The sequence below is a fragment of the Lithobates pipiens genome, unplaced genomic scaffold (assembly GCF_037356315.1).
Source record: "Lithobates pipiens isolate NorthernLeopardFrog02 unplaced genomic scaffold, aLitPip1_a1.2 Scaffold_27, whole genome shotgun sequence".
Classification (NCBI taxonomy): Eukaryota; Metazoa; Chordata; class Amphibia; order Anura; family Ranidae; genus Lithobates; species Lithobates pipiens.
Window position 1 is genome coordinate 18,255,137 of NW_027507788.1, and position 26,977 is coordinate 18,282,113.

Here is a 26,977-nt window from a genome sequence, read left to right on the forward strand (position 1 = left end):
TCTCTAGTTATTACAGGAGTTGGGACGAGCTCCCTCCCGAACCATCACTCCCAGCTGTGGACGTTTAGAACTTACACGCCGTCCAGAGAGTCTGAGCAGCACACTATGCAGGTTTCTGGGTTACATGGTACAGCAGCCACATGTTAGCAATATGAAATATTGGGTTTATATATTCTTTACCTTTTGAATAATAGATTTTTTTACCTATGTTAGATGCTCCCAGGGACCCATGGGTAGTCCTAGAGCTAAATAGAACAACATTTGCTGAAGAAGACAAGATCATATTTGTTGAAGGGGACAAGGTCATCTTTCGATGTGATGTCAACAGCAGCAACCCAGACGTGACCAACATTATATGGTACAAGAACGGAAAGAATATAAAAAAATTAAGTGAATCTGTAAAGGCCGAAGATGCTGGGAAATATTCCTGTGAAGCTGAAAATTCTGTAGGACGTACAATGTCACCGGAGGTTGATGTGGACATTCATTGTAAGTATAAGATCTACTTTCTATAAGCCAGCAAGTAAAGTAGACCTGTCATTAGCAAACAATATATAAACGGAGATGGTTATATCAGAGAAAGCACCTTATCGTCCAACTGAAACCATTTTTTTTTTAATGATATAGGCCACCACCTAGTTAACAAAATAAAAGATTAAAAAAAGCAGCTCGTAGTGTATTCATGAAGTGAGCACGACAAGCTGCACCTCTGAGGGGTGCCCACCACTGAGAAAATAGGGAGAAGAATATGATCATCTCGAACAGCCATTTTCAACCACCGTCTCCTGAGGTTTCTTCAGGGATGCCTTGACAAAATAGCTAAAAAATGCCCAAAATTGTCTACAAGCCAGTGGGTGGATAAAGGTTGACTTTTAGTTACAGAAAGCTACAGGTTTTCATTGTACACTATTACAACCTACAACCAATGACATCATCAGTTGATAAGGAGGGCATCGGGCACTTGCACAGCATCCTTCCTTGCCCTCCCCTGCCCCTCTCCAGCAGCCCTGGGGTCACATTAGCTGAGTGAGGGAAAGAAGCTGAGGGAGAAGGGAAACTCTGGAACACTAGTCAGTACCAGTGTGCAAAAGTGTATTTGCTTGGAAGAATAAATCACCTCTAATGTTGGCTGTCCTACGTGTGTGTGGATGATTCTACGATATGTAAAACTATTAGTTTAGGTTTTTACATTTTTGAACAGGGTGCCTTGTGACTGTGCAGAATTTAACAGGGAGCCTTGACTGAAAAACAGAAACATTGAGAAACACTGATCTAAAAGAGATGGAAAATGGAGAGTATACAAAAAAAAAATGATAAGTAGGGGGGCTTTGGGGGCGGGGGGGGGGTGGTTTGGATTGCTTGCATGGTGCCTGCAGTGGGACTTTAGGGTGCAATATAAACCTTCTGTTTGTAAACTGGTACCTCCAGTCCACCCGGGAAGCCAATATGTTCTGTGTCAAAGTTGAGTTTTTGCCATTCCAAGCTCAAACCCCCGAGCTGAACAAACACTTTAAGAAATGGAGGGGCTGCACATGCACAGCACTGACATATTGCTTTCTACACCCTTTACTGTTAATACCTGCCATGTAAGAAATACAAATACTCCTACTAAAAATAAGCTGCCTGGTTGTCCTGCTGTGGCCATTGCTCTAATACTGTCAGAAACCATGAATCAGACCGAGAAAGAAGTACAATTAAATCCCACTTGTTTATTAATTAAAATAAAAAGGTAAGTAGAGTAAACGTATTCAAAGCATAGCCAAAGTCCAGTAACCGGATTGAGTAGTCAGCCAGTCCAGAGTACAATAACCAGATCGAGTAATCAGAAAGGCCAGAAGTCGGGGATCCAAGTGGAGCAACAGCATGCAGGATAAGAAGCCAGAAGGGATGTCAGCAATCCAGTCTTAAAGCAGAACCGTAGGAGATGGTTTCTTGTGATGTGACCAAGGCGAAGGCAGATATGAAGTGAGCTGGACAGCTTTAAGTAGGCAGGTCAGACGAGCTGGATAAGGAACAGCTGGTAACTGTGGAGAGAGATGAGAGCTGGCAATTAGCCGACAGCTGAGCAGCCAGTCCAGAGAAGGAAGGGCTAAGCCAGCCCTGACAAATACTTTCTGAGTCATAGGCCTGGATCTAGTACTGAGATCAGGAGTTCAGGCCTTCGAGTGAAACGCGTTTGAGGAGTGGCCTTGTTGGAGTCCAGGCTGAGGTTGCCACTCACACATTCATCCCAGGAATGATATGGATGTGCGGCTACAGGAGGAACTTTCTTTATCTCTAGTTATTACAGGAATTGGGACGAGCTCCCTCTCGAACCATCACTCCCAGCTGTGGACATTTAGAACTTGCACACCGTCCAGAGAGCTTGAGCGGCACACTATGCAGGTTTCTGGGTTACATGGTACAGCAGCCACATATTAGGAATAGGAAATATTGGGTTTATTTATTCTTTACCTTTGAATAATAGATTTTTTTACCTATGTTAGATGCTCCCAAGTACCCAAGGGTAGTCCTAGAGCTAAATAGAACAACATTTGCTGAAGAAGACAAGATCATATTTGTTGAAGGGGACAAGGTCATCTTTCGATGCGATGTCAACAGCAGCAACCCAGACGTGACCAACATTATATGGTACAAGAACGGAAAGAATATAAAAAAATTAAGTGAATCTGTAAAGGCAGAAGATGCTGGGAAATATACCTGTGAAGCTGAAAATTCTGTAGGACGTACAATGTCACCGGAGGTTGATGTGGACATTCATTGTAAGTAAAAGATCTACTTTCCATAAGCCAGCAAGTAAAGTAGACCTGTCATTAGCAAACAATATATAAACGGAGATGGTTATATCAGAGAAAGCACCTTATCGTCCAACTGAAACTATTTTTTTTTTTAATGATACAGGCCACCACCTAGTTAACAAAATAAAAGATTAAAAAAAGCAGCTTGTAGTGTAATCATGAAGTGAGCACGACAAGCTGCACCTCTGAGGGGTGCCCACCACTGAGAAAATAGGGAGAAGAATATGATCATCTCGAACAGCCATTTTCAACCACGGTCTCCTGAGGTTTCTTCAGGGATGCCTTGACAAAATAGCTAAAAAATGCCCAAAATTGTCTACAAGCCAGTGGGTGGATAAAGGTTGACTTTTAGTTACAGAAAGCTACAGGTTTTCATTGTACACTATTACAACCTACAACCAATGACATCATCAGTTGATAAGGAGGGCATCGGGCACTTGCACAGCATCCTTCCTTGCCCTCCCCTGCCCCTCTCCAGCAGCCCTGGGGTCACATTAGCTGAGTGAGGGAAAGAAGCTGAGGGAGAAGGGAAACTCTGGAACACTAGTCAGTACCAGTGTGCAAAAGTGTATTTGCTTGGAAGAATAAATCACCTCTAATGTTGGCTGTCCTACGTGTGTGTGGATGATTCTACGATATGTAAAACTATTAGTTTAGGTTTTTACATTTTTGAACAGGGTGCCTTGTGACTGTGCAGAATTTAACAGGGAGCCTTGACTGAAAAACAGAAACATTGAGAAACACTGATCTAAAAGAGATGGAAAATGGAGAGTATACAAAAAAAAAAATGATAAGTAGGGGGGCTTTGGGGGCGGGGGGGGGGGGGTGGTTTGGATTGCTTGCATGGTGCCTGCAGTGGGACTTTAGGGTGCAATATAAACCTTCTGTTTGTAAACTGGTACCTCCAGTCCACCCGGGAAGCCAATATGTTCTGTGTCAAAGTTGAGTTTTTGCCATTCCAAGCTCAAACCCCCGAGCTGAACAAACACTTTAAGAAATGGAGGGGCTGCACATGCACAGCACTGACATATTGCTTTCTACACCCTTTACTGTTAATACCTGCCATGTAAGAAATACAAATACTCCTACTAAAAATAAGCTGCCTGGTTGTCCTGCTGTGGCCATTGCTCTAATACTGTCAGAAACCATGAATCAGACCGAGAAAGAAGTACAATTAAATCCCACTTGTTTATTAATTAAAATAAAAAGGTAAGTAGAGTAAACGTATTCAAAGCATAGCCAAAGTCCAGTAACCGGATTGAGTAGTCAGCCAGTCCAGAGTACAATAACCAGATCGAGTAATCAGAAAGGCCAGAAGTCGGGGATCCAAGTGGAGCAACAGCATGCAGGATAAGAAGCCAGAAGGGATGTCAGCAATCCAGTCTTAAAGCAGAACCGTAGGAGATGGTTTCTTGTGATGTGACCAAGGCGAAGGCAGATATGAAGTGAGCTGGACAGCTTTAAGTAGGCAGGTCAGACGAGCTGGATAAGGAACAGCTGGTAACTGTGGAGAGAGATGAGAGCTTGCAATTAGCCGACAGCTGAGCAGCCAGTCCAGAGAAGGAAGGGCTAAGCCAGCCCTGACAAATACTTTCTGAGTCATAGGCCTGGATCTAGTACTGAGATCAGGAGTTCAGGCCTTCGAGTGAAACGCGTTTGAGGAGTGGCCTTGTTGGAGTCCAGGCTGAGGTTGCCACTCACACATTCATCCCAGGAATGATATGGATGTGCGGCTACAGGAGGAACTTTCTTTATCTCTAGTTATTACAGGAATTGGGACGAGCTCCCTCTCGAACCATCACTCCCAGCTGTGGACATTTAGAACTTGCACACCGTCCAGAGAGCTTGAGCGGCACACTATGCAGGTTTCTGGGTTACATGGTACAGCAGCCACATATTAGGAATAGGAAATATTGGGTTTATTTATTCTTTACCTTTGAATAATAGATTTTTTTACCTATGTTAGATGCTCCCAAGTACCCAAGGGTAGTCCTAGAGCTAAATAGAACAACATTTGCTGAAGAAGACAAGATCATATTTGTTGAAGGGGACAAGGTCATCTTTCGATGCGATGTCAACAGCAGCAACCCAGACGTGACCAACATTATATGGTACAAGAACGGAAAGAATATAAAAAAATTAAGTGAATCTGTAAAGGCAGAAGATGCTGGGAAATATACCTGTGAAGCTGAAAATTCTGTAGGACGTACAATGTCACCGGAGGTTGATGTGGACATTCATTGTAAGTAAAAGATCTACTTTCCATAAGCCAGCAAGTAAAGTAGACCTGTCATTAGCAAACAATATATAAACGGAGATGGTTATATCAGAGAAAGCACCTTATCGTCCAACTGAAACTATTTTTTTTTTTAATGATACAGGCCACCACCTAGTTAACAAAATAAAAGATTAAAAAAAGCAGCTTGTAGTGTAATCATGAAGTGAGCACGACAAGCTGCACCTCTGAGGGGTGCCCACCACTGAGAAAATAGGGAGAAGAATATGATCATCTCGAACAGCCATTTTCAACCACGGTCTCCTGAGGTTTCTTCAGGGATGCCTTGACAAAATAGCTAAAAAATGCCCAAAATTGTCTACAAGCCAGTGGGTGGATAAAGGTTGACTTTTAGTTACAGAAAGCTACAGGTTTTCATTGTACACTATTACAACCTACAACCAATGACATCATCAGTTGATAAGGAGGGCATCGGGCACTTGCACAGCATCCTTCCTTGCCCTCCCCTGCCCCTCTCCAGCAGCCCTGGGGTCACATTAGCTGAGTGAGGGAAAGAAGCTGAGGGAGAAGGGAAACTCTGGAACACTAGTCAGTACCAGTGTGCAAAAGTGTATTTGCTTGGAAGAATAAATCACCTCTAATGTTGGCTGTCCTACGTGTGTGTGGATGATTCTACGATATGTAAAACTATTAGTTTAGGTTTTTACATTTTTGAACAGGGTGCCTTGTGACTGTGCAGAATTTAACAGGGAGCCTTGACTGAAAAACAGAAACATTGAGAAACACTGATCTAAAAGAGATGGAAAATGGAGAGTATACAAAAAAAAAAATGATAAGTAGGGGGGCTTTGGGGGCGGGGGGGGGGGGGTGGTTTGGATTGCTTGCATGGTGCCTGCAGTGGGACTTTAGGGTGCAATATAAACCTTCTGTTTGTAAACTGGTACCTCCAGTCCACCCGGGAAGCCAATATGTTCTGTGTCAAAGTTGAGTTTTTGCCATTCCAAGCTCAAACCCCCGAGCTGAACAAACACTTTAAGAAATGGAGGGGCTGCACATGCACAGCACTGACATATTGCTTTCTACACCCTTTACTGTTAATACCTGCCATGTAAGAAATACAAATACTCCTACTAAAAATAAGCTGCCTGGTTGTCCTGCTGTGGCCATTGCTCTAATACTGTCAGAAACCATGAATCAGACCGAGAAAGAAGTACAATTAAATCCCACTTGTTTATTAATTAAAATAAAAAGGTAAGTAGAGTAAACGTATTCAAAGCATAGCCAAAGTCCAGTAACCGGATTGAGTAGTCAGCCAGTCCAGAGTACAATAACCAGATCGAGTAATCAGAAAGGCCAGAAGTCGGGGATCCAAGTGGAGCAACAGCATGCAGGATAAGAAGCCAGAAGGGATGTCAGCAATCCAGTCTTAAAGCAGAACCGTAGGAGATGGTTTCTTGTGATGTGACCAAGGCGAAGGCAGATATGAAGTGAGCTGGACAGCTTTAAGTAGGCAGGTCAGACGAGCTGGATAAGGAACAGCTGGTAACTGTGGAGAGAGATGAGAGCTTGCAATTAGCCGACAGCTGAGCAGCCAGTCCAGAGAAGGAAGGGCTAAGCCAGCCCTGACAAATACTTTCTGAGTCATAGGCCTGGATCTAGTACTGAGATCAGGAGTTCAGGCCTTCGAGTGAAACGCGTTTGAGGAGTGGCCTTGTTGGAGTCCAGGCTGAGGTTGCCACTCACACATTCATCCCAGGAATGATATGGATGTGCGGCTACAGGAGGAACTTTCTTTATCTCTAGTTATTACAGGAATTGGGACGAGCTCCCTCTCGAACCATCACTCCCAGCTGTGGACATTTAGAACTTGCACACCGTCCAGAGAGCTTGAGCGGCACACTATGCAGGTTTCTGGGTTACATGGTACAGCAGCCACATATTAGGAATAGGAAATATTGGGTTTATTTATTCTTTACCTTTGAATAATAGATTTTTTTACCTATGTTAGATGCTCCCAAGTACCCAAGGGTAGTCCTAGAGCTAAATAGAACAACATTTGCTGAAGAAGACAAGATCATATTTGTTGAAGGGGACAAGGTCATCTTTCGATGTGATGTCAACAGCAGCAACCCAGACGTGACCAACATTATATGGTACAAGAACGGAAAGAATATAAAAAAATTAAGTGAATCTGTAAAGGCAGAAGATGCTGGGAAATATACCTGTGAAGCTGAAAATTCTGTAGGACGTACAATGTCACCGGAGGTTGATGTGGACATTCATTGTAAGTAAAAGATCTACTTTCCATAAGCCAGCAAGTAAAGTAGACCTGTCATTAGCAAACAATATATAAACGGAGATGGTTATATCAGAGAAAGCACCTTATCGTCCAACTGAAACTATTTTTTTTTTTAATGATACAGGCCACCACCTAGTTAACAAAATAAAAGATTAAAAAAAGCAGCTCGTAGTGTAATCATGAAGTGAGCACGACAAGCTGCACCTCTGAGGGGTGCTCACCACTGAGAAAATAGGGAGAAGAATATGATCATCTCGAACAGCCATTTTCAACCACGGTCTCCTGAGGTTTCTTCAGGGATGCCTTGACAAAATAGCTAAAAAATGCCCAAAATTGTCTACAAGCCAGTGGGTGGATAAAGGTTGACTTTTAGTTACAGAAAGCTACAGGTTTTCATTGTACACTATTACAACCTACAACCAATGACATCATCAGTTGATAAGGAGGGCATCGGGCACTTGCACAGCATCCTTCCTTGCCCTCCCCTGCCCCTCTCCAGCAGCCCTGGGGTCACATTAGCTGAGTGAGGGAAAGAAGCTGAGGGAGAAGGGAAACTCTGGAACACTAGTCAGTACCAGTGTGCAAAAGTGTATTTGCTTGGAAGAATAAATCACCTCTAATGTTGGCTGTCCTACGTGTGTGTGGATGATTCTACGATATGTAAAACTATTAGTTTAGGTTTTTACATTTTTGAACAGGGTGCCTTGTGACTGTGCAGAATTTAACAGGGAGCCTTGACTGAAAAACAGAAACATTGAGAAACACTGATCTAAAAGAGATGGAAAATGGAGAGTATACAAAAAAAAAAATGATAAGTAGGGGGGCTTTGGGGGCGGGGGGGGGGTGGTTTGGATTGCTTGCATGGTGCCTGCAGTGGGACTTTAGGGTGCAATATAAACCTTCTGTTTGTAAACTGGTACCTCCAGTCCACCCGGGAAGCCAATATGTTCTGTGTCAAAGTTGAGTTTTTGCCATTCCAAGCTCAAACCCCCGAGCTGAACAAACACTTTAAGAAATGGAGGGGCTGCACATGCACAGCACTGACATATTGCTTTCTACACCCTTTACTGTTAATACCTGCCATGTAAGAAATACAAATACTCCTACTAAAAATAAGCTGCCTGGTTGTCCTGCTGTGGCCATTGCTCTAATACTGTCAGAAACCATGAATCAGACCGAGAAAGAAGTACAATTAAATCCCACTTGTTTATTAATTAAAATAAAAAGGTAAGTAGAGTAAACGTATTCAAAGCATAGCCAAAGTCCAGTAACCGGATTGAGTAGTCAGCCAGTCCAGAGTACAATAACCAGATCGAGTAATCAGAAAGGCCAGAAGTCGGGGATCCAAGTGGAGCAACAGCATGCAGGATAAGAAGCCAGAAGGGATGTCAGCAATCCAGTCTTAAAGCAGAACCGTAGGAGATGGTTTCTTGTGATGTGACCAAGGCGAAGGCAGATATGAAGTGAGCTGGACAGCTTTAAGTAGGCAGGTCAGACGAGCTGGATAAGGAACAGCTGGTAACTGTGGAGAGAGATGAGAGCTTGCAATTAGCCGACAGCTGAGCAGCCAGTCCAGAGAAGGAAGGGCTAAGCCAGCCCTGACAAATACTTTCTGAGTCATAGGCCTGGATCTAGTACTGAGATCAGGGGTTCAGGCCTTCGAGTGAAACGCGTTTGAGGAGTGGCCTTGTTGGAGTCCAGGCTGAGGTTGCCACTCACACATTCATCCCAGGAATGATATGGATGTGCGGCTACAGGAGGAACTTTCTTTATCTCTAGTTATTACAGGAATTGGGACGAGCTCCCTCTCGAACCATCACTCCCAGCTGTGGACATTTAGAACTTGCACACCGTCCAGAGAGCTTGAGCGGCACACTATGCAGGTTTCTGGGTTACATGGTACAGCAGCCACATATTAGAAATAGGAAATATTGGGTTTATTTATTCTTTACCTTTGAATAATAGATTTTTTTACCTATGTTAGATGCTCCCAAGTACCCAAGGGTAGTCCTAGAGCTAAATAGAACAACATTTGCTGAAGAAGACAAGATCATATTTGTTGAAGGGGACAAGGTCATCTTTCGATGTGATGTTAACAGCAGCAACCCAGACGTGACCAACATTATATGGTACAAGAACGGAAAGAATATAACAAAAAATAGTGAATCTGTAAAGGCAGAAGATGCTGGGAAATATTCCTGTGAAGCTGAAAATTCTGTAGGACGTACAATGTCACCGGAGGTTGATGTGGACATTCATTGTAAGTATAAGATCTACTTTCTATAAGCCATCAAGTAAAGTAGACCTGTCATTTGCAAACAATATATAAGTGGAGATGGTTATATCAGAGAAAGCACCTTATCATCCAACTGAAAGCACTTTTTCTAATGATACAGGCCACCGCCTAGTTAACAAAATAAATTAAATTAAATTAAAAAAAGCAGCTCGTAGTGTATTCATGAAGTGAGCCTGACAAGCTGCACCTCTGAGGGGTGCCCACCACTGAGAAAATAGGGAGAAGAATATGATCATCTCAAACAGCCATTTTCAACCACGGACTCCTGAGGTTTCTTCAGGGATGCCTTGACAAAATAGCTAAAAAATGCCCAAAGTTGTCTGCAAGCCAGTGGGTGGATGAAGGCTGACTTTTAGTTACAGAAAGCTACAGGTTTTCATTGTACATGTTACAACCTTCTAGCCACCGGCTTCCTAACAACCAATGACATCATTGGTTGATAAGGAGGGCATCGGGCACTTGCACAGCATCATCCTTCCTTGCCCTCCCCTGCCCCTCTCTAGCAGCCCTGGGGTCACATTAGCTGAGTGAAGGAAAGAAGCGGAGGGAGAAGAGAAACTCTGGAACACTAGTCAGTACCAGTGTGAAAAAGTGTATTTGTTTGGAAGAATAAATCACCTCTAATGTTGGCTGTCCTACGTGTGTGTGGATGATTCTACAATATGTAAAACTTAGTTCAGGTTTTTACATTTTAGAATAGGGTGCCTTGTGACTGTGCAGAATTTAAAAGGGAGCCTTGACTGAAAAACAGAAACGTTGAGAAACATTGATCTAGAAGAGATGTAAAATGGTAAGTATACTTAAAAAATGATGAGTAGGGGGGGGCTTTAGAGGGGGAGGGTTTGGTTCGCTTGCATGGTGCTTGCAGGGGGACTTTAGGGTGCAATACAAACATTTACAATAAGCGATTGTTGATTGCTTTGCGGAAAAGTTATAGCATTTACAAAATAGGGGATAGTTTTATGGCATTTTTATTAATATATTTTTTTCACTAGTAATGACGGCGATCAGTGATTTTTATCAGGACTGCAACATTATGGCGGACACATTGGACATTTTTGACACATTTTTGGGACCATTGTCATTTATACAGCAATCAGTGCTATACAAATTCACCGATTCCTGTGTAAATGACACTGGCAGTGAAGGGGTTAAGCACTAGGTAGCAGTGTAGGGGTTAAGTGTGTCCTAGGGGCGTGTTGCTAACTGTGGGGGGCATGGCTGTGTTTTACACATCACTGATCTCTGCTCCAATCACAGGGAGCAGAGATCAGTGTCACTGTTGCTAGGCAGAACAGGGAGATGCTTGTTTACTTTAGCATCCACCCATTCTTCCTCCCCTTGAGACAATCGTGGGTATCCCTGCGGCGATCGAGTCCACGGGACCTGTGATCCGACTCACGGAGGTCCCAACCAGCGTGCGTGCCGGCGGCGCTCACATGATGCAACGGTGGCAAATTTAAAGGGACGTACCTGTACACCCATTTGCCTGTCCGTGCCATTCTGCCGACATACATCGGCGTGCGCCAGTGCGGGAAGTGGTTAAAAAGGAAGACGATATATGCAATATATTGATCAACAATACTTCAATACTTTCTTTCATTCTTTGAGCTGTGTGTATGTATGATTGTGTGGACGTGTGTGCAGCCGTGATTCCTCTTTTTAACCACTTGCCAACCGCCGAACACCAATATACGTCCTTACTTTGAGGACGGATATCATTGTTATGGCAGCAGCTAGCTGCCATAACCCTGGTATCCTCGTGTTTGTCCGGCGGCCGGCTACAAGATAAAAGTGGTCTCTGCAGCAGATTTACCGGATTATTCTTCCTGCTAGGCATGGAGACGAGTGAGGGGAAGATGGCCCCACCCATCTCCATGACATTGCAGGGCGGAAGCGACGTCAAAACGTCACTTCCACCCACAGCTCTTAAAGGGACATTTTTTTTTTAAATCATTTTTTTAAATGACAATTTTTTTTCTCTTTTTTTATTGCATTTTGATGTCTTTTTTACCCCAGATCTCATATTTAAGAGGTCTTTTTTTTTCTATTACAAGGGATTTTTAGAACTAAAATTGCAATTTTTATTTTTTTTTAAAGTGTAAAAATAAAAAATAAAAGGTAAAATAAATAAGAAAAAAAAATGTATTAAAGCGGGAGTCCGCCGTTTTTTTTTTTTTTTTTTAAAAGCCAGCAGCTACAAATACTGCAGCTGCTGACTTTTAAAATAGTGAAGAAAAAGGAAGAAAATCTGCGCTACAGTGAAAAAACACCAAAAATATATGTGATGCAGCAATTCAAATATATACCAAAAATGCTATATACGTGTAAAAATAGAAAAAAGAGAAAAAGAACTGCGCAATCCCTAATATTTCATATTAGGATATAAATATCTCAACAGTGAAGTACAAGAGTGCTCCATATTGCATGAAAAATACCATAAACACCAAAATTAAATACATTGACTACATGCAAAAATAAATGTATGTATAATGTCACCAATTGATATAAACATAACCCTATTATCGTAAACACTGAATCTCAGTGATGCTGGTGCTCAAAAAAAAGGACATACAGTAAGAAGCCTTCAAGAAACACGAATTACATAGATGGTTGATGTGGCAACATTATAAAGTCCTTGTGAATAAACTGAAAAAACACCACGTGTCCAAGGTGACTGTCCAATCTCTAAGACATATGTTGACGCGAAGCAAATTGAGGTGCACCACCACCATACGGATAACAATGGCTCCTTACCAGATGCCCCAGTAAGGAGCGCTTGTCTTAAAATCAGGTCAGGGTATGCGTCAATCTTGAGTCATCCAAGACAGAAATCCCTTGGAGCAGGACTCGAATGTGTTCCAACAGAGAGGCAAATGGTCCACCATAGGAAGGAAGAACACTCCAAATAGTGTAAAACCATTTATTAAAAGTAAACATAAAAAGAAGTGCACTTACAGGAGTAAATAAACACAGGGCATATCATCAATGGAAAAGCGTTGGCCGATCGCGAACTCCAAACAATGTCCTGTTCTGCTGTAGTTCTGTTGAGGCCAAAAGCGTGTCACGCCACCCAACGCGTTTCGTGAAAAGATCACGTCGTCCTGGGGTGTGGGTGACACGCCATAATGCCTCAGTTTTATAGTGAATTGTGGCCCAAGTCACCTCCTCCATTGGACCACTCCGCTGCACTTCCGGGTATATACCGGAAGTGACGCATATAGGTCATTGATTACTAACATTAAAAAATACCCTAAACCATCAAAAAGGGAGAGCGAAAAAAAGGGGAAGCCCATACTTACAATTGGACCGTTAGTGTAAGGACCCAAAAGTGTAGTTACATTGAGAATTGAGGCCATTTGGCTCCATATCCATAGAACGGAACCAAGCCTCCATATCAGTGCCAATAGAGTGCGGGGTCAAAGATCAGAGCGACGGAAGTGACACTTACCTGTCCAGCGCGCCCGATCGTCTCTCGGGTGCTGCCGCCGCCATCTTGGGTATGGGAATCAGGAAGTGGAGCCTTTCGGCTTCATTTCCCGGTTCCCTACTGCGCATGCGCGAGTCGCGCTGCGCAATAAGGACGGTCCCCGCTGCCTCTGGGATCTGTGTGTTTCCCAGCAGGCAGCAGGGGACTTTCGGAAAGGGGCGTAATCTACGACCCTTTCCGCAAAGAGCTATCCAGGAAGTGGGTGGAGAATACCTGTACTGTACAGGTACCTACACCCCCCTCCCCCCTGAAAGGTGCCAATTGTGGCGCCGGAGGGGGGGAGGGTTCCGATGAGTGGAAGGTCCACTTTAGGGTGGACCTCCGCTTTAAACGTGCCCGGTCCCGCCGAGCTTACGTGTAGAAGCGAGCGCATACATGAGTAGCGCCCGCATATGAAAACAGTGTTCAATCCACACATGTGAGGTATGGCCGCAATCGGTAGAGTGAGAGCAATAATTCTAGCCCTAGACCTCCTCAGTAACTTAAAACATGCAACCTGTAGAATTTTTGAAATGTTGCATATGGGGATTTATAAGGGTAAAAGTTTGTCACCATTCCATGAGTGGGCGCAATTTTGAAGTGTGACGTGTTGGGTATCAATTTACTCGATGTAACATTATCTTTCACAATATAAAAAAATTGGACTAAATTTACAGTTGTCTTATTTTTTTATTTAAAAAAAATAGATTTTTAAAAAAAAAAAGTGTGCTTGCAAGACCGCTGCACAAATACGGTGTGACAGAAAGTATGGCCGCGTACACACGGGCGGACTGTTCGCCCAACCTTGTTCGGCAAACAGTTTCATCAAACAGTCCGCTCAAAATTTGCATGAGCGGACTTGCCCACACACGAGCGGACTGTTTGACGAACAAGGTTGGGCAAACAGTTCGCTCAACTTTTGAAATGAACGGACTCGCCCACGTAAGGCGGAGGCAAGTCCGCCCATTTCGAGCGCGTGTACAGGTAGGCGGGGCCCGCGAAGGAGACGTCGCGGGCTCCGCCGCCTGGAATGGGCTTAAAGGGGAACCCCAACGCCGAAAAAAATCGGCGTGGGGGTTCCCCCAAAGTCCACACCAGACCCTTGTCCGAGCACGCTACCCGGCCGGCCAGGAAAGGGGGGCGAGCGAGCGCGCCCCCCCTCCTGAGCCGTACCAGGCCGCGTGCCCTCAACATGGGGGGTGCCTTGGGGAAGGGGGGGCCGCGCGGCCCCCCCACCCCAAAGCACCTTGTCCCCATGTTGATGAGGACAAGGGCCTCTTCCCGACAACCCTGGCCGTTGGTTGTCGGGGTCTGCGGGCGGGGGGCTTATCGGAATCCGGGAGCCCCCTTTAAGAAGGGGGCCCCCGGATACCGGCCCCCCACCCTATGTGAATGAGTATGGGGTACAATGTACCCCTACCCATTCACCTGTGAAATAAAGTACAAATAAAAACACAACACAGGGGGAAAAAATATTTTATTGCACAGCCGGGGGTCTTCCGTCTTCGGGGGTCTTCTCGCCGGACTCCTCCGCTATGTGTGTGTAGCTCTTTTGCCAGCGGAGGAGTCCGGCTTTCTTCCTCCCCGCCGCCGGCCTCTTCTCCCGACTTCGGGGGTCTTGTCCCCCTCTTCGGTTCTTCTGCCGGGCCACCGCGCCTGGTCCGGTGGCCCGGTCTTCTGTCGCCGTCTTCCGTTCTTCTGTCGCCGCCTTCGGTTCTTCTGCCGGGCCACCGCGCCTTCTTGTAGCTCTTTTACAGGCGGTGGCCCGGTCTTCTGTCGCCGTCGCCGCCTTCCGTTCGTGTTCTTCTTCTTGTTCTTCTTGTTCTTCTCCAGGCGATGTTGACACGTCGCTCCCTCCGGCCGGAATGCCAGAGCCGCCCTGCGCTGTGACTTATATAGTGACAATGGGGCGGGGTCACATGGTATATGTCACATGGGTTGATGTCACATGGTGACCCCGCCCCCTTACGATGTCATAGTCCCCATGTGACATCAACCCATGTGACCAACCCATGTGACATATACCATGTGACCCCGCCCCATTGTCACTATATAAGTGACCGCACAGCGCGTCCCCGGCATTCCGGCCGGAGAGCTCGTCGAGTCAACATCTCCAGGAGAAGAACAAGAAGAACAAGAAGAAGAACACGAACGGAAGGCGGCGACGGCGACAGAAGACCGGGCCACCGCCTGTAAAAGAGCTACAAGAAGGCGCGGTGGCCCGGCAGAAGAACCGAAGGCGGCGACAGAAGAACGGAAGACGGCGACAGAAGACCGGGCCACCGGACCAGGCGCGGTGGCCCGGCAGAAGAACCGAAGAGGGGGACAAGACCCCCGAAGTCGGGAGAAGAGGCCGGCGGCGGGGAGGAAGAAAGCCGGACTCCTCCGCTGGCAAAAGAGCTACACACACATAGCGGAGGAGTCCGGCGAGAAGACCCCCGAAGACGGAAGACCCCCGGCTGTGCAATAAAATATTTTTTCCCCCTGTGTTGTGTTTTTATTTGTACTTTATTTCACAGGTGAATGGGTAGGGGTACATTGTACCCCATACTCATTCACATAGGGTGGGGGGCCGGTATCCGGGGGCCCCCTTAAAGGGGGCTCCCGGATTCCGATAAGCCCCCCGCCCGCAGACCCCGACAACCAACGGCCAGGGTTGTCGGGAAGAGGCCCTTGTCCTCATCAACATGGGGACAAGGTGCTTTGGGGTGGGGGGGCCGCGCGGCCCCCCCTTCCCCAAGGCACCCCCCATGTTGAGGGCACGCGGCCTGGTACGGCTCAGGAGGGGGGGCGCGCTCGCTCGCCCCCCTTTCCTGGCCGGCCGGGTAGCGTGCTCGGACAAGGGTCTGGTGTGGACTTGGGGGGAACCCCCACGCCGATTTTTTTCGGCGTTGGGGTTCCCCTTTAAGCCCATTCCAGGCGGCGGAGCCCGCGACGTCTCCTTCGCGGGCCCCGCCTACCTGTACACGCGCTCGAAATGGGCGGACTTTCCGAGCGGGAACAGTCCGCTCATTTCGAAAGTACAGCGGACAGGCCCACACACGGGCGGACTGTTCGCTCAAACACAGTTTCAGCGGACAGTTTTTCGGAATTTCCGAAAGACTTTGTCCGTCCAACTGTCCGCTGAAACTGTCCGCTGAAAGCCCACACACGAGCGGACTGTCCGCCCAAACACTGTTCAGCGGACAAGGTTGGGCGAACAGTCCGCCCGTGTGTACGCGGCCTATTGCAATGACTGCCATTTTATTCTCTAGGGTGTTAGAAAACACAACTCGTAAACAACACATCTAAAAAAGAGGCCTGCTCCTTAAGTGGTTAAATGACAACGTTATCTTTTTTAATGTTTTGGAAGGTTACACTCAGACTGCTATTTTTTGGTATTTTGTCATATTTGATATTATGGTGTGTTTTTTTCTAAATAAAATTTAATTAAATTCAACGGTAGTGTTCTGTTACTGTGGAAGGCCTTGCCTTTTCTTTTTTTCTTATATGTAGTTTTTGTGGTCGCAAGGACTGCGCCATGTTGTTGACACTACATGGTGAAAAAGGTTGAAGTAATTACTATATTAATTATCTAAATAGTTGTATACTAATAGAGCGGAGATCCGGGCACCACAACCTTTTTTGAAAAGAATTCAAAGCAATCCTCAAAGGAAGGCGCTCTTTTCCTGAAATTTACCATCATGATGGTCTCCCTCCTTTGAATTTGAGGGTCTTTTGTATAAATGGTGACGGACTCATGGTTTGAGGACAAATAGGATGACCAGCTGAAAAAAAACAAGGATAGCCGAAAAGGAAAATAGCATCAGAGAGCGAAGAGCACAGTGAACAGCTCTACTATTTGCCCTCTAGTGGAACATATTGAGAATGCATTTGTAGAAGGTGACTCTGGTGCCAGGAGCCATATCTCTGAGGGCTTTAAAGCCTTGTGAGCCCTTCAAACCCTCCTGGAAATGCTGAGAGCCACAAATCCAATGAGAATGGATTTCAGCACCAATATTATGGTGTGTTTTCTTCTAAATAAAATGTAATTAAATTCAACGGTAGTGTTCAGTTACTGCGACCCCTTTGGAAGGCCTTGTCCTTTAGTTTTTTCTTATATGCAGTTCTTGTGGTCGCAAGGACTGTGCCATGTTGTTGATACTACATGGTGAACGGTTGAATTAATTACTAAAATATTTATCTAAATAGTTGTATACTAAGAGTGCGGTAGATCCGGGCACCACAACCTTTTTTGAAAAAATAATTCAAAGCAATCCTCAAAGGAAGGCACTCTTTTCCTGAAAGTTGCCATCATGATGGTCTCCAACCTTTGAATTTGAGGGTCTTTTGTATAAATGGTGAGGGACTCATGGTTTGAGGACAAATAGGATGGCCAGCTGAAAAAAAAACAAGAATAGCCAAAAAGGAAAATAGCGTGAGAGAGCGAAGAGCACAGCGAACAGCTCTACTATTTGCCCTCTAGTGGAACATATTGAGAATGCATTTGTAGAAGGTGACTCTGGTGCCAGGAGCCATATCTCTGAGGGCTTTAAAGCCTTGTGAGCCCTTCAAACCCTCCTGGAAATGCTGAGAGCCACAAATCCAATGAGAATGGATTTCAGCTCTGTGTAGGCATTCATTGTTTGCAGGATTAGGGGAATTCTGGTTTGCCAGGAGGCATCAGTGAGGCCCAGTAACATCAAAAGAGGCCATATAAGGAGGCCAGAAGCCAGACTACACAAAAATATATATATTTTTAATTCTCCTATTGTTTTTCCTTTTATAAGCTTTTAATAAGTGTTTTTTATTTTTTTCAAGGCAGTGGAAGACTCGGTAATAAGCAGACCTTTTGTCTTGCAGACAGTCCGGCTACTACAGGAAAGTTTGCATCCCTCTGGGCCTTTTCCTTCATCAGCCTAATAATGCTCATCATTCTGATTGTTCGATTCAGAGTACGGTAAGCTGTGAGAGGAACCCACATGACACAATCGGACTATCCAAAGCTCAAAATGATCAGTAAACCAGAGGAATATATAACATATGCCCAAGCCGATCTACCTACTATTTCCTGATTGGCTGGAAAGGAAAATTCTAGCTGCCTCCTGGGGACTTTAGGTCATTAAAGGAGGGTACTATTTGATAAAAACATAAGTCCTGGACTTAAAGTAGTTCTAAAGGCAGACGGTTTTTTATCTTAATGCATTCTATACATTAAAATAAAATACCTTGTATTTGTGTGCAGCAGCCCCCCTAATACTTACATGAGCCCCATCTCAATCCAGTGATGCTGCATGAGAGCCTCAGCTGTCTGGGACTCTCCCTCCTGATTGACTGAGACAGCCATTGGCTCCCATTGCTGTCAATCAAAATCGGTGAGTCAATGAGAAGTGAGAATGGGTGGGGCCGCGGCTCTGTGTCTGAATGGACACACAAAACAGTGGCTTGGCTTGGGTGCCCCCATAGCAAGCTGCTTGCTGTGGTGGCAAGAGGGAGAGGCCAGGAGCACCGGCAGGGCACAAGAAAAGAGGAGGATCTGGGCTTCTCTGTGCAAAACCACTTTTTGTTATTTACATTTTTTTTAAAGCAACTTTTATATCACTTTAATGTTTGTCCAGAGTTCACCTACTAGAGTTCTATGGGAAAACTCCTCACTTTTTGTCTATTGGATAGAGGTCAGAGAGAACAGGAAGTTCTGTTCTGTCTGTTTGAGAGGCATCACACACAACCAGAAGTGAAAAATATCACGCTTGCTTTTTTAAGGGAATTAGGCAGAAGAGGAAGTAAGGGAAAATGCTCCCACTTCCTCTCTATTTGGTGGGTATCAAGCACAATGGGAAGTGCAGGAAAATTCCTCCCACTTCCTGTCTATTTGATGGGTACCAGGCACAACAGGAAGTAAAGGAAAATCCCACCAATTCCTGTATATTTGATAGGTGTCAGACACAACAAGAAGTGAAGAAAAATCCCCCTCACTCCCGGTCTATTTGATGGGAATCAGGCACCACTGGAAGTGAAGGAAAATCCCCCCACTTCCTGTCTATTTTATGGGTATCAGGCACAACAGGAAGTGAAGGAAAATCCCCCTACTTCCTGTCTATTTGATGGTTATCTGACACAACACGAAGCAAAGGTAAATCCGCCTCACTCCCGAATTATTTGATGGGTACCAGGCACAACTGGAAGTAAAGGAAAATCCCCCTACATCCTGTCTATTTGATGGGTGTCAGACACAACAGGAAGTGAAGGAAAATCCCCCTTACTCCCGGACTATTTGATGGGTACCAGGCACAACAGGAAGATAAGCAAAATCCCCCCACTTCCTGTCTATTTGATGGGTACCAGGCACGACAGAAAGTGAAGGAAAATCCCCCCACTTCCTGTCTATTTGATGGGTACCAGGCACAACAGGAAGTAAATTAAAATCCCCCTACATCCTGTCTATTTGATGGGTGCCAGACACAACAGGAAGTGAAGGAAAATCCCCCTTACTCCCGGACTATTTGATGGGTACCAGGCACAACAGGAAGATAAGGAAAATCCCCCCCCCACTTCCTGTCTATTTGATGGGTACCAGGCACAACAGAAAGTGAAGGAAAATCCCCCCCACTTCCTGTCTATTTGATGGTTATCAGGCACAATAGGAAGTGAAGGAAAATCCACCTTACTCCCGGACTATTTGATGGGTACCAGGCATAACAGGAAGATAAGGAAAATCCCCCCCACTTTCTGTCTATTTGATGAGTATCAGGCACAATAGGAAGTGCAGGAACATTCCTCCCACTTCCTTTCTATTTGATAGGTACCAGGCACAACAGGAAGTGAATGAAAATCCCCCCACTTTCTGTCTATTTGATGGGTATCAGGCACAACTGGAGGTGAAGGAAAATCTCATCACTTCCCGTCTATTTGATGGGTAACAGGAAGTGAAGGAAAATCCCTCCACTTCCTGTCTATTTGATGGGTATCAGGCACAACTGGAAGTGAAGGAAAATCCCACCACTTCCTGTCTATTTGATGGATATCATGCACAACAGGAAGTGAAGGAAAATCCCCCTACTTCCCAGGTCTATTTGATGGGTATCACTCAGGCACAGAAGGAAGTGAAGGAAATCCCATCACTTCCTGTCTATTTCATGGGTATCAAGCACAACAAGAAGTGAAGGAAAACCCCCCTCACAAGCAGCAGATACACCAGAAAGAGAAAGGGAATATCTCTCTTCCTGTATAATTTATGGGTATTGAACATTTGGGTATAAGACACAACAGGAGGTGCAGGACAATCCCCCACTTTCTATACATTTAATGGGTATTATACACAACAGGAAGTGAGGGAAAATTCCATTGTTGGGACACAGACAGCATCAAATGGAAAATTTTCTAGATGGGCTAGGAAGGTCTAGATAGGCATTATTGCTGCCCATACCCTTGTATCCCCATTAGTAAAATTGACCATCACTTCCTACCCATGTCAGGCATATCAGACAGAACAGAAAGAGAGGTCACCTCTATGGTGGTACAGACAGCATTCAAGATTTCATCCAAAAATATGGCATTTTCTCACACAAAGAACTTCCTTTAGCCTGGGTGCACACTAATGGCACATGCAACAGTGTACATGTGTGTATGGACATTTCACATGCATTAAGATGATGATACAATTGCACCAAAGATGTTAATGCACTAGACATGTGCGCTGCTGAAAAATGTGTTCTTTTTCGCTTCAATCGTTTTTGTTTGTTTGTTTTTTTTCGTTTTTCGGGTCATTTGTTATGATCGCAATTCGTAAATCAAAAATTCATAAATTCAAACATTTTGAAATTCAGAAATTAAAAAATTTCTAAATGCATCATTTTATAAGCTCATAAGTTTGTAAATTCGTCAATTCAAAAATTTCTAAATTTGAAAATTCAAGAATTTGTAAATTCGGAAATTCGAAAAATCGGAAAGAAAATCCAATAACTTGAAAGAATGGAAATTCTAAATAATAACTAACGAATGAATAATAACTAACTATTAAATTATAGGTATTGGAATTTCCTTTCAAATTTGGCTGTTAGTTAAAGTAAGGAATATGAATTTATCTGAAGTTACGAATTATCGGAAATAACGAATGCCGCATCCACAAAGATGGAACGGAACAAATTAATAATAAATAATAATAATAATAAAAAGTATTTAATAATTTTTATTATTATTAATTTGTTACGTTCCATTCGTTTAGATACAGCATTTCTTATTTTGGATAATTCGTAACTATAGATAAATTCCTATTCGTTACGTTTGAAAGAAAAATTCTATAATTTAATAGTTCGTTATTTCAGATTTAAAAAATTTCTGTTTTTTGGATGTTATTTCAGATTTTAAAATTTTCTGGTTTTTGGATTTTTCACATTCCGAATGTCTGAATTTCTGAATTTACTCATTTTTGAATTTACGAATGTTTGGAAAAATTAGTTAAACGGGTTTTCCTTAATTCAGATGTTTCGGTATTAACAAATTTGTCAAAATTTGTTAAAAAATAACTAATTTGGAACAAGACAAATTGCACATGTCTATCAAGCACTTTTTTTTTTTATGCTGTATGCTGATCATGCATTTTAATGCACTACAAGGTATGACCATTAGCAAGGTGCATTTTGGTGCCATTAAGAATGAATGGCACCACAGTGCACTTGAAAGAAGGACACAGAGACCCAGTGATGATGTCACTTGGTATAAAATGAGGTGTCCAATAAAAATGGAAAAGTTTGAGTTCAAAATAAAATTACCGTAGCATCTTGATTCAGGAAAAGGGAGGAACCAGGGAAAGCACAACCCTAATGCCGCGTACACACAATCGGAATTCTTGTTGGAAAAAGCTCTGATGGTTTTCCCGACGCTGTCTTGCCTACACACAGTCACGCCAAATTCCGATCATTTAGAATGGCGGTGACGTACAACACATAGGTCGGGACTAGAAAAAGAAAGTTCAATAGCCAGTAGCCAATAGCTTCCGTCTTGTAGTTGAATCTGAGAAAGCGTGAGTTTTGGCGTGTCAGAATTGCATACGCACGATCGGAATTTCCAATAGAAAGTTTTTCCGCCTGGAACATGCTATCAATTTTTGGCTGGTGGAAATTCAGCCAGCTAAATTCCGATGGAGCACACACACGGTCGCATTTTCCGCTGAAAAGCTCTCATCGGTCTTGTTCTGGCCAGAATTCCGATCGTGTGTACGCGGCATAAGCCAATGTTTCTACATAAGCTTGAATAAACTAAAATTAGGATATCACATATTAAAAGCACATTGATGATGTAAATAATTACTATTTTCATAATTTTTTTGTGGGTTTACTTATTTTTTTTTTACCCAGCATCAGGAATGCACTCTGTAGAAGAATGGTTGATGACAAAAGCGAGTCTTCATCTTTGGTTTTGAAGAAGGTAACAAAAAGCATTAACTGCTGTACTAGTATTATATATTTGACCAGTGGCGGGCCGCTCCATTAGGGGCGCATGGGCACCACCCTTCTAATCCATGCGCCCGGCCTCTAATCTACATGCGGGGCACCGGACGCATGGATTTCAATGGGGTTTTTTTTGAAGAAGAAGAAGAACATGATCAGAGCCTGAGGCTCTAATTGGCTTCAAAAAGGGTGGGCTCGGGGCGCAGAGCACTGCGCCCTGAGTCCACCCATTTGTTTGACATTAGCAAAAATAATATTCTCCCTGCTTCTCCTCCTGGCCAATCAGGAAGCGGGTTGTGAGACTTAGGACTCCAGGCCAATCAGGTCTCAGGACCCACTTCCTGTTCAGCCGAGAGGAGGAGCAACAGCCCCCAGCTTTTTCCTCGGTAAGCTGGAGCGAGGAGGAGAAACAGATGGAGGGACGGATGGGCAGTAACAGCATCTTTAAACTTCCAGGAGCCCTACCCTGGATCCAGCACCACCTCATCATCGGAATTCTAAGGTAAGGCTACTGATCACCGCCTTCCTGTCCATCTTTTGCGAGGAGGGGGGGCGTTAGTGCGAGTGATGGTAGCAGGTTTGTTTGCTTGCCCCTCTCAAAATATTGAGCACCAGCCATCACTGTATTTGCTTACTAAGGCACCTAGGCATAAAACCAACTATTAACATAGTAAACAACCCCTGGCATTTGTACTTACCCTGTCTCGGTGGTGATGGGACAGCTCTTTGATGTCTTCTCCTGTCCTCTCTTCCTGTCTTCTGCTATGATTGGACGCCAATCACAGCACCTGTCATTTCAGCAAATCAGGTGACAGGTAACAGATCGGAGCACCTGATTGTCGGAGAGGCAGTTTAGTGTTAGGAAAGCGAATAGTAATTGGCTTTTCTAACACAGCAGAGTGACCTGCGAGCGCCATGCTGTGACTCTGCTGTGTTCACCTTTTTGGATACCTATTAGAGCCTATGGCTCTAATCAGGTGCTTCAAAAACACCCCCACCTCTGTAATTCAGGCGCCCGGCGCCCGAAAAGGGGCCGGGCGCCTGAACAGGGGGTGACAGTGGCAGCCATAGATAGATTAATGCAATGTATGAATCTATCTATTGGCGATAGAAGGGGTGGCTGGAGAGAGGGGGGCGATGCCTGTGCGCCCTTACGGACACGTCGCCACTGTTCACTCCTGATTCTTCCTGGTCCTGCGGTGATCCTCTTCAGCCAATAAAAAGATTGTTAGGGTCCTACTTAGTCAAAATGACCATTTCTGGATGTCCCTTCATCATAGCAAATCTGAAATGTGTGACATTCAGTGCAATGTATTTATATGTATTCCCTACTTCTTTTTTTAGTATGAGAACATTGCCTCATCGGAAAGAGCCCATGAAGACCCCAAGGATGGAACCTCCTACTCCATCATTGCTCATTTAAATGAAAGGGACAAAGAACGGGAGCGTGACCCCGAGGTGGAATACGCCTCACTGGGACATTCATGAAGCGTGTTTATGGATTGCGTTCAGAAATTTGTTTTAAAGGGTCATTTCATTCAGGAGGGATTATTTTAGTTATGGGTAAAGTTTGGTGGGCTACATCAGATACTGGCTCCTCAGATGATCCAGCGGTGAGATCTCCCGGCTCTAGTTCTTAAATCATGTTGGAGAAAAAGGAAGGTGGGACTTTGAATGAGGCTATTGATTTGTGGGGGTGAGATAATTAGAAAGTATATTTAATTGGCATATTGAGTCTGACAGTACATAACAATGATGCCCATAGTAGAAAAGGTTTAATATGTACACACACATACATGGTGTTGATCTCATGAATACATTACATAGGCATATCAAAGGGACGGCATATAAAAGGTGACAAGAGATTTAATATGGATAAAATGAATTATTGCAGATTTATATATGTACACGTCATCTAAACGGCACTATGCAGTGTAATCAATGGTAAGAAGCACAGTATAATCATTTGGTTGTAAATAATGAGTCTAAGTAGGTTCCTATAGCTATCAGTAGGCATGAATGCATCCTAAAAGCCCGACGCGTTTCGTGGATAATACCACTCTTTTTCCTTTTTCTTTTTCCTTCTTTCTTTCTTTTTCCCTTTTTTTTCTCCATTTTTCTTTTTCGTCTCTGATCTTTTTTCTCTCTTCACACACTTCCTCTTTTCACCTTCACTTGTCCATCTGCACTTTAGTATTGGGCTCTAGCTACTTCCCACAATATAGAGTATTTATAGTACACCCAATGAATGGCCAGTTAAATCAAGTTCAGGGGTTCCAATGGTGAGGTCCTCCACTAGAATGCACACACAATGTACAATAAGCAATTGAGCCAAGTACACACTTTGTTAATATTTCATGTCTATTTACAGAGATTTTAATTTAGGAGCTGAAGCGATCCTATGCCATCTGCAGTGGAGGCTGCTGCTCAACATTTTATTTTCATTTTAGGGGGGGGGGGGGGGGGAGGTGCAAACAAACTGAAAAATTAAACAGGTAGTAACACAGGACTGTAAATAGCCATTTATCAAGTGATTATTTATCATTAGTGTTAGATAAAACTGTGTCCATCAATTGCAGCCTCACTGTGCCCATCAAATGGAGCCTCACTGTGCCCATCAAATGGAGCCTCACTGTGCCCATCAAATGGAGCCTCACTGTGCCCATCAAATGGAGCCTCACAGTGCCCATCAAATGGAGCCTCACCGTGCCCATCAAATGGAGCCTCACCGTGCCCATAAAATGGAGCCTCACCGTGCCCATCAAATGGAGCCTCACTGTGCCCATCAAATGGAGCCTCACTGTGCCCATCAATTGCAGCCTCAAAGTGCCCATCAAACACAAGCCAATTTTCAGCTTTCAGCGCTGTCGCAATTTGAATAACAATTGCGAGGTCATGCAACACTGTAGCCAAACAAATTATTTATGATTTTGTTCCCACAAATAGAGCTTTCTTTTGGTGGTATTTGATCACCTCTGCGATTTTTATTTTTTGCACGACAAATAAAAAAACACCAACGTTTTTCTTTGTTTCTGTTAAATGTTTTTGTAAATAAGTATGTTTTCTTCTTCAATGATGGGCACTGATATGGCTGCACTGACTGGTACTGATAAGGCAGCACTGATGGGCACCGATGAGGTGGCACCAATGAGGTTGTACTGGTGAGGTGGCAATGACAGGCATTGATGATGGGCACTGATAGGCAGCACTGATGGGCACTGGTAGGTGGCATTGGTATGCAGCACTGATGGGCACTCATAGGTGGTACTGATGGATACTCATGGGCACTCGTAGGCAGCACTGATGGGTACTTATTGGTGGCACTGATAGGTGGCACCGGTGGGTACTGATGGGCACTGATAGGTGAGCACTGATGGGCACGAATGGGCTCTGATAGGTGGCATTCATGGACACTGATGGGTGGCACAGATGATACTGATGGGTGGCATTGCTGGGAATCACTGATGTAACTTGTTAGATAATGATGCCAGTCAGTGCCCATTTGTGGGCACTGATTGGCACAGATTGGGCATTCATTTGCACACGTGGATGGCCATGGAGTGCATACCTGGCCATCCACATGTTGCCCCCTTCCCTGGTGGTCCTGGTGGCTTCCCTGGTGGCCCAGTGTGGGCATCCGAGGGGGGGCTACGCTTGTAAATAGCGCAGACCCCCCCGTCAGGAGAGCCGCCGATCGGCTCTCATCTAATTGCGTCTGTCAGACGCGAGTGAGGAAAAGCCGATCAATGGCTTTTCTTGTTTACGTTGTGATCGGCTGTGATTGGACAGCCTCATTGGAGGCTCTTTACTGAGATCGGTGTAGTGGTGTGTCAGACTGACACACCGCACCAACCATCGTCTCGATGCGCGCCCCCACGGGCGCGCTGCGGCTTTTATCCCGAAGGACATCATATGACGTCCAGTTAGGATAACTGAACCACTGGCCTATAGCAAATTGATGGAAGTGGTTAATCTTTTGTGAATTGGATATTTAGCAAAGTTTGTGATCTCTGATGCTAGAACAGGATGGATGATCAGACAGGAAGTAACTGTAACTTTCAGTGTAGTAAACAGCTGCATATAGATATATATATATAGAATCAATAATGCAAAATACGGCCAGAAAGATGAAGAGCATGCATACACTGCAGTGTCTGTGTGGCTTAATCAAAATAACATGACACTCAATAGCATACCGTATATACTCGAGTATAGGTCGATCCGAATATAAGCCGAGGCCCCTAATTTACCACAAAAAACTGGGAAAACTTATTGACTCGTGTATAAGCCGAGGGTGAGACATGCAGCAGCTACTGTTACATCCCTGTGTCCCGTCCATCCCTGTGTCCATCCCTGTGTCCCGTCCATGCCTGTGTCCCGTCCATGCCTGTGTCCCGTCCATGTGTCCATGCCTGTGTCCCGTCCATGCCTGTGTCCCGTCCATGCGTCCA

General features: G+C 44.5%; 1 protein-coding gene across 1 annotated transcript in view; it reads left to right on the forward strand.

Moving 5' to 3' along the window:
- The window catches only part of LOC143933374 (B-cell receptor CD22-like), a 131,132-nt gene that overhangs the window by 19,933 nt on the left and 84,222 nt on the right, over window positions 1–26,977 (forward strand). The window contains exons 5-12 of the mRNA XM_077456242.1: window positions 214–489; window positions 2,487–2,762; window positions 4,765–5,040; window positions 7,043–7,318; window positions 9,318–9,593; window positions 17,941–18,037; window positions 22,434–22,503; window positions 23,871–24,012. Of these exons, the coding sequence (XP_077312368.1) occupies window positions 214–489; window positions 2,487–2,762; window positions 4,765–5,040; window positions 7,043–7,318; window positions 9,318–9,593; window positions 17,941–18,037; window positions 22,434–22,503; window positions 23,871–24,012 (1,689 nt within the window). The remainder of the gene's footprint in view (window positions 1–213; window positions 490–2,486; window positions 2,763–4,764; window positions 5,041–7,042; window positions 7,319–9,317; window positions 9,594–17,940; window positions 18,038–22,433; window positions 22,504–23,870; window positions 24,013–26,977) is intronic.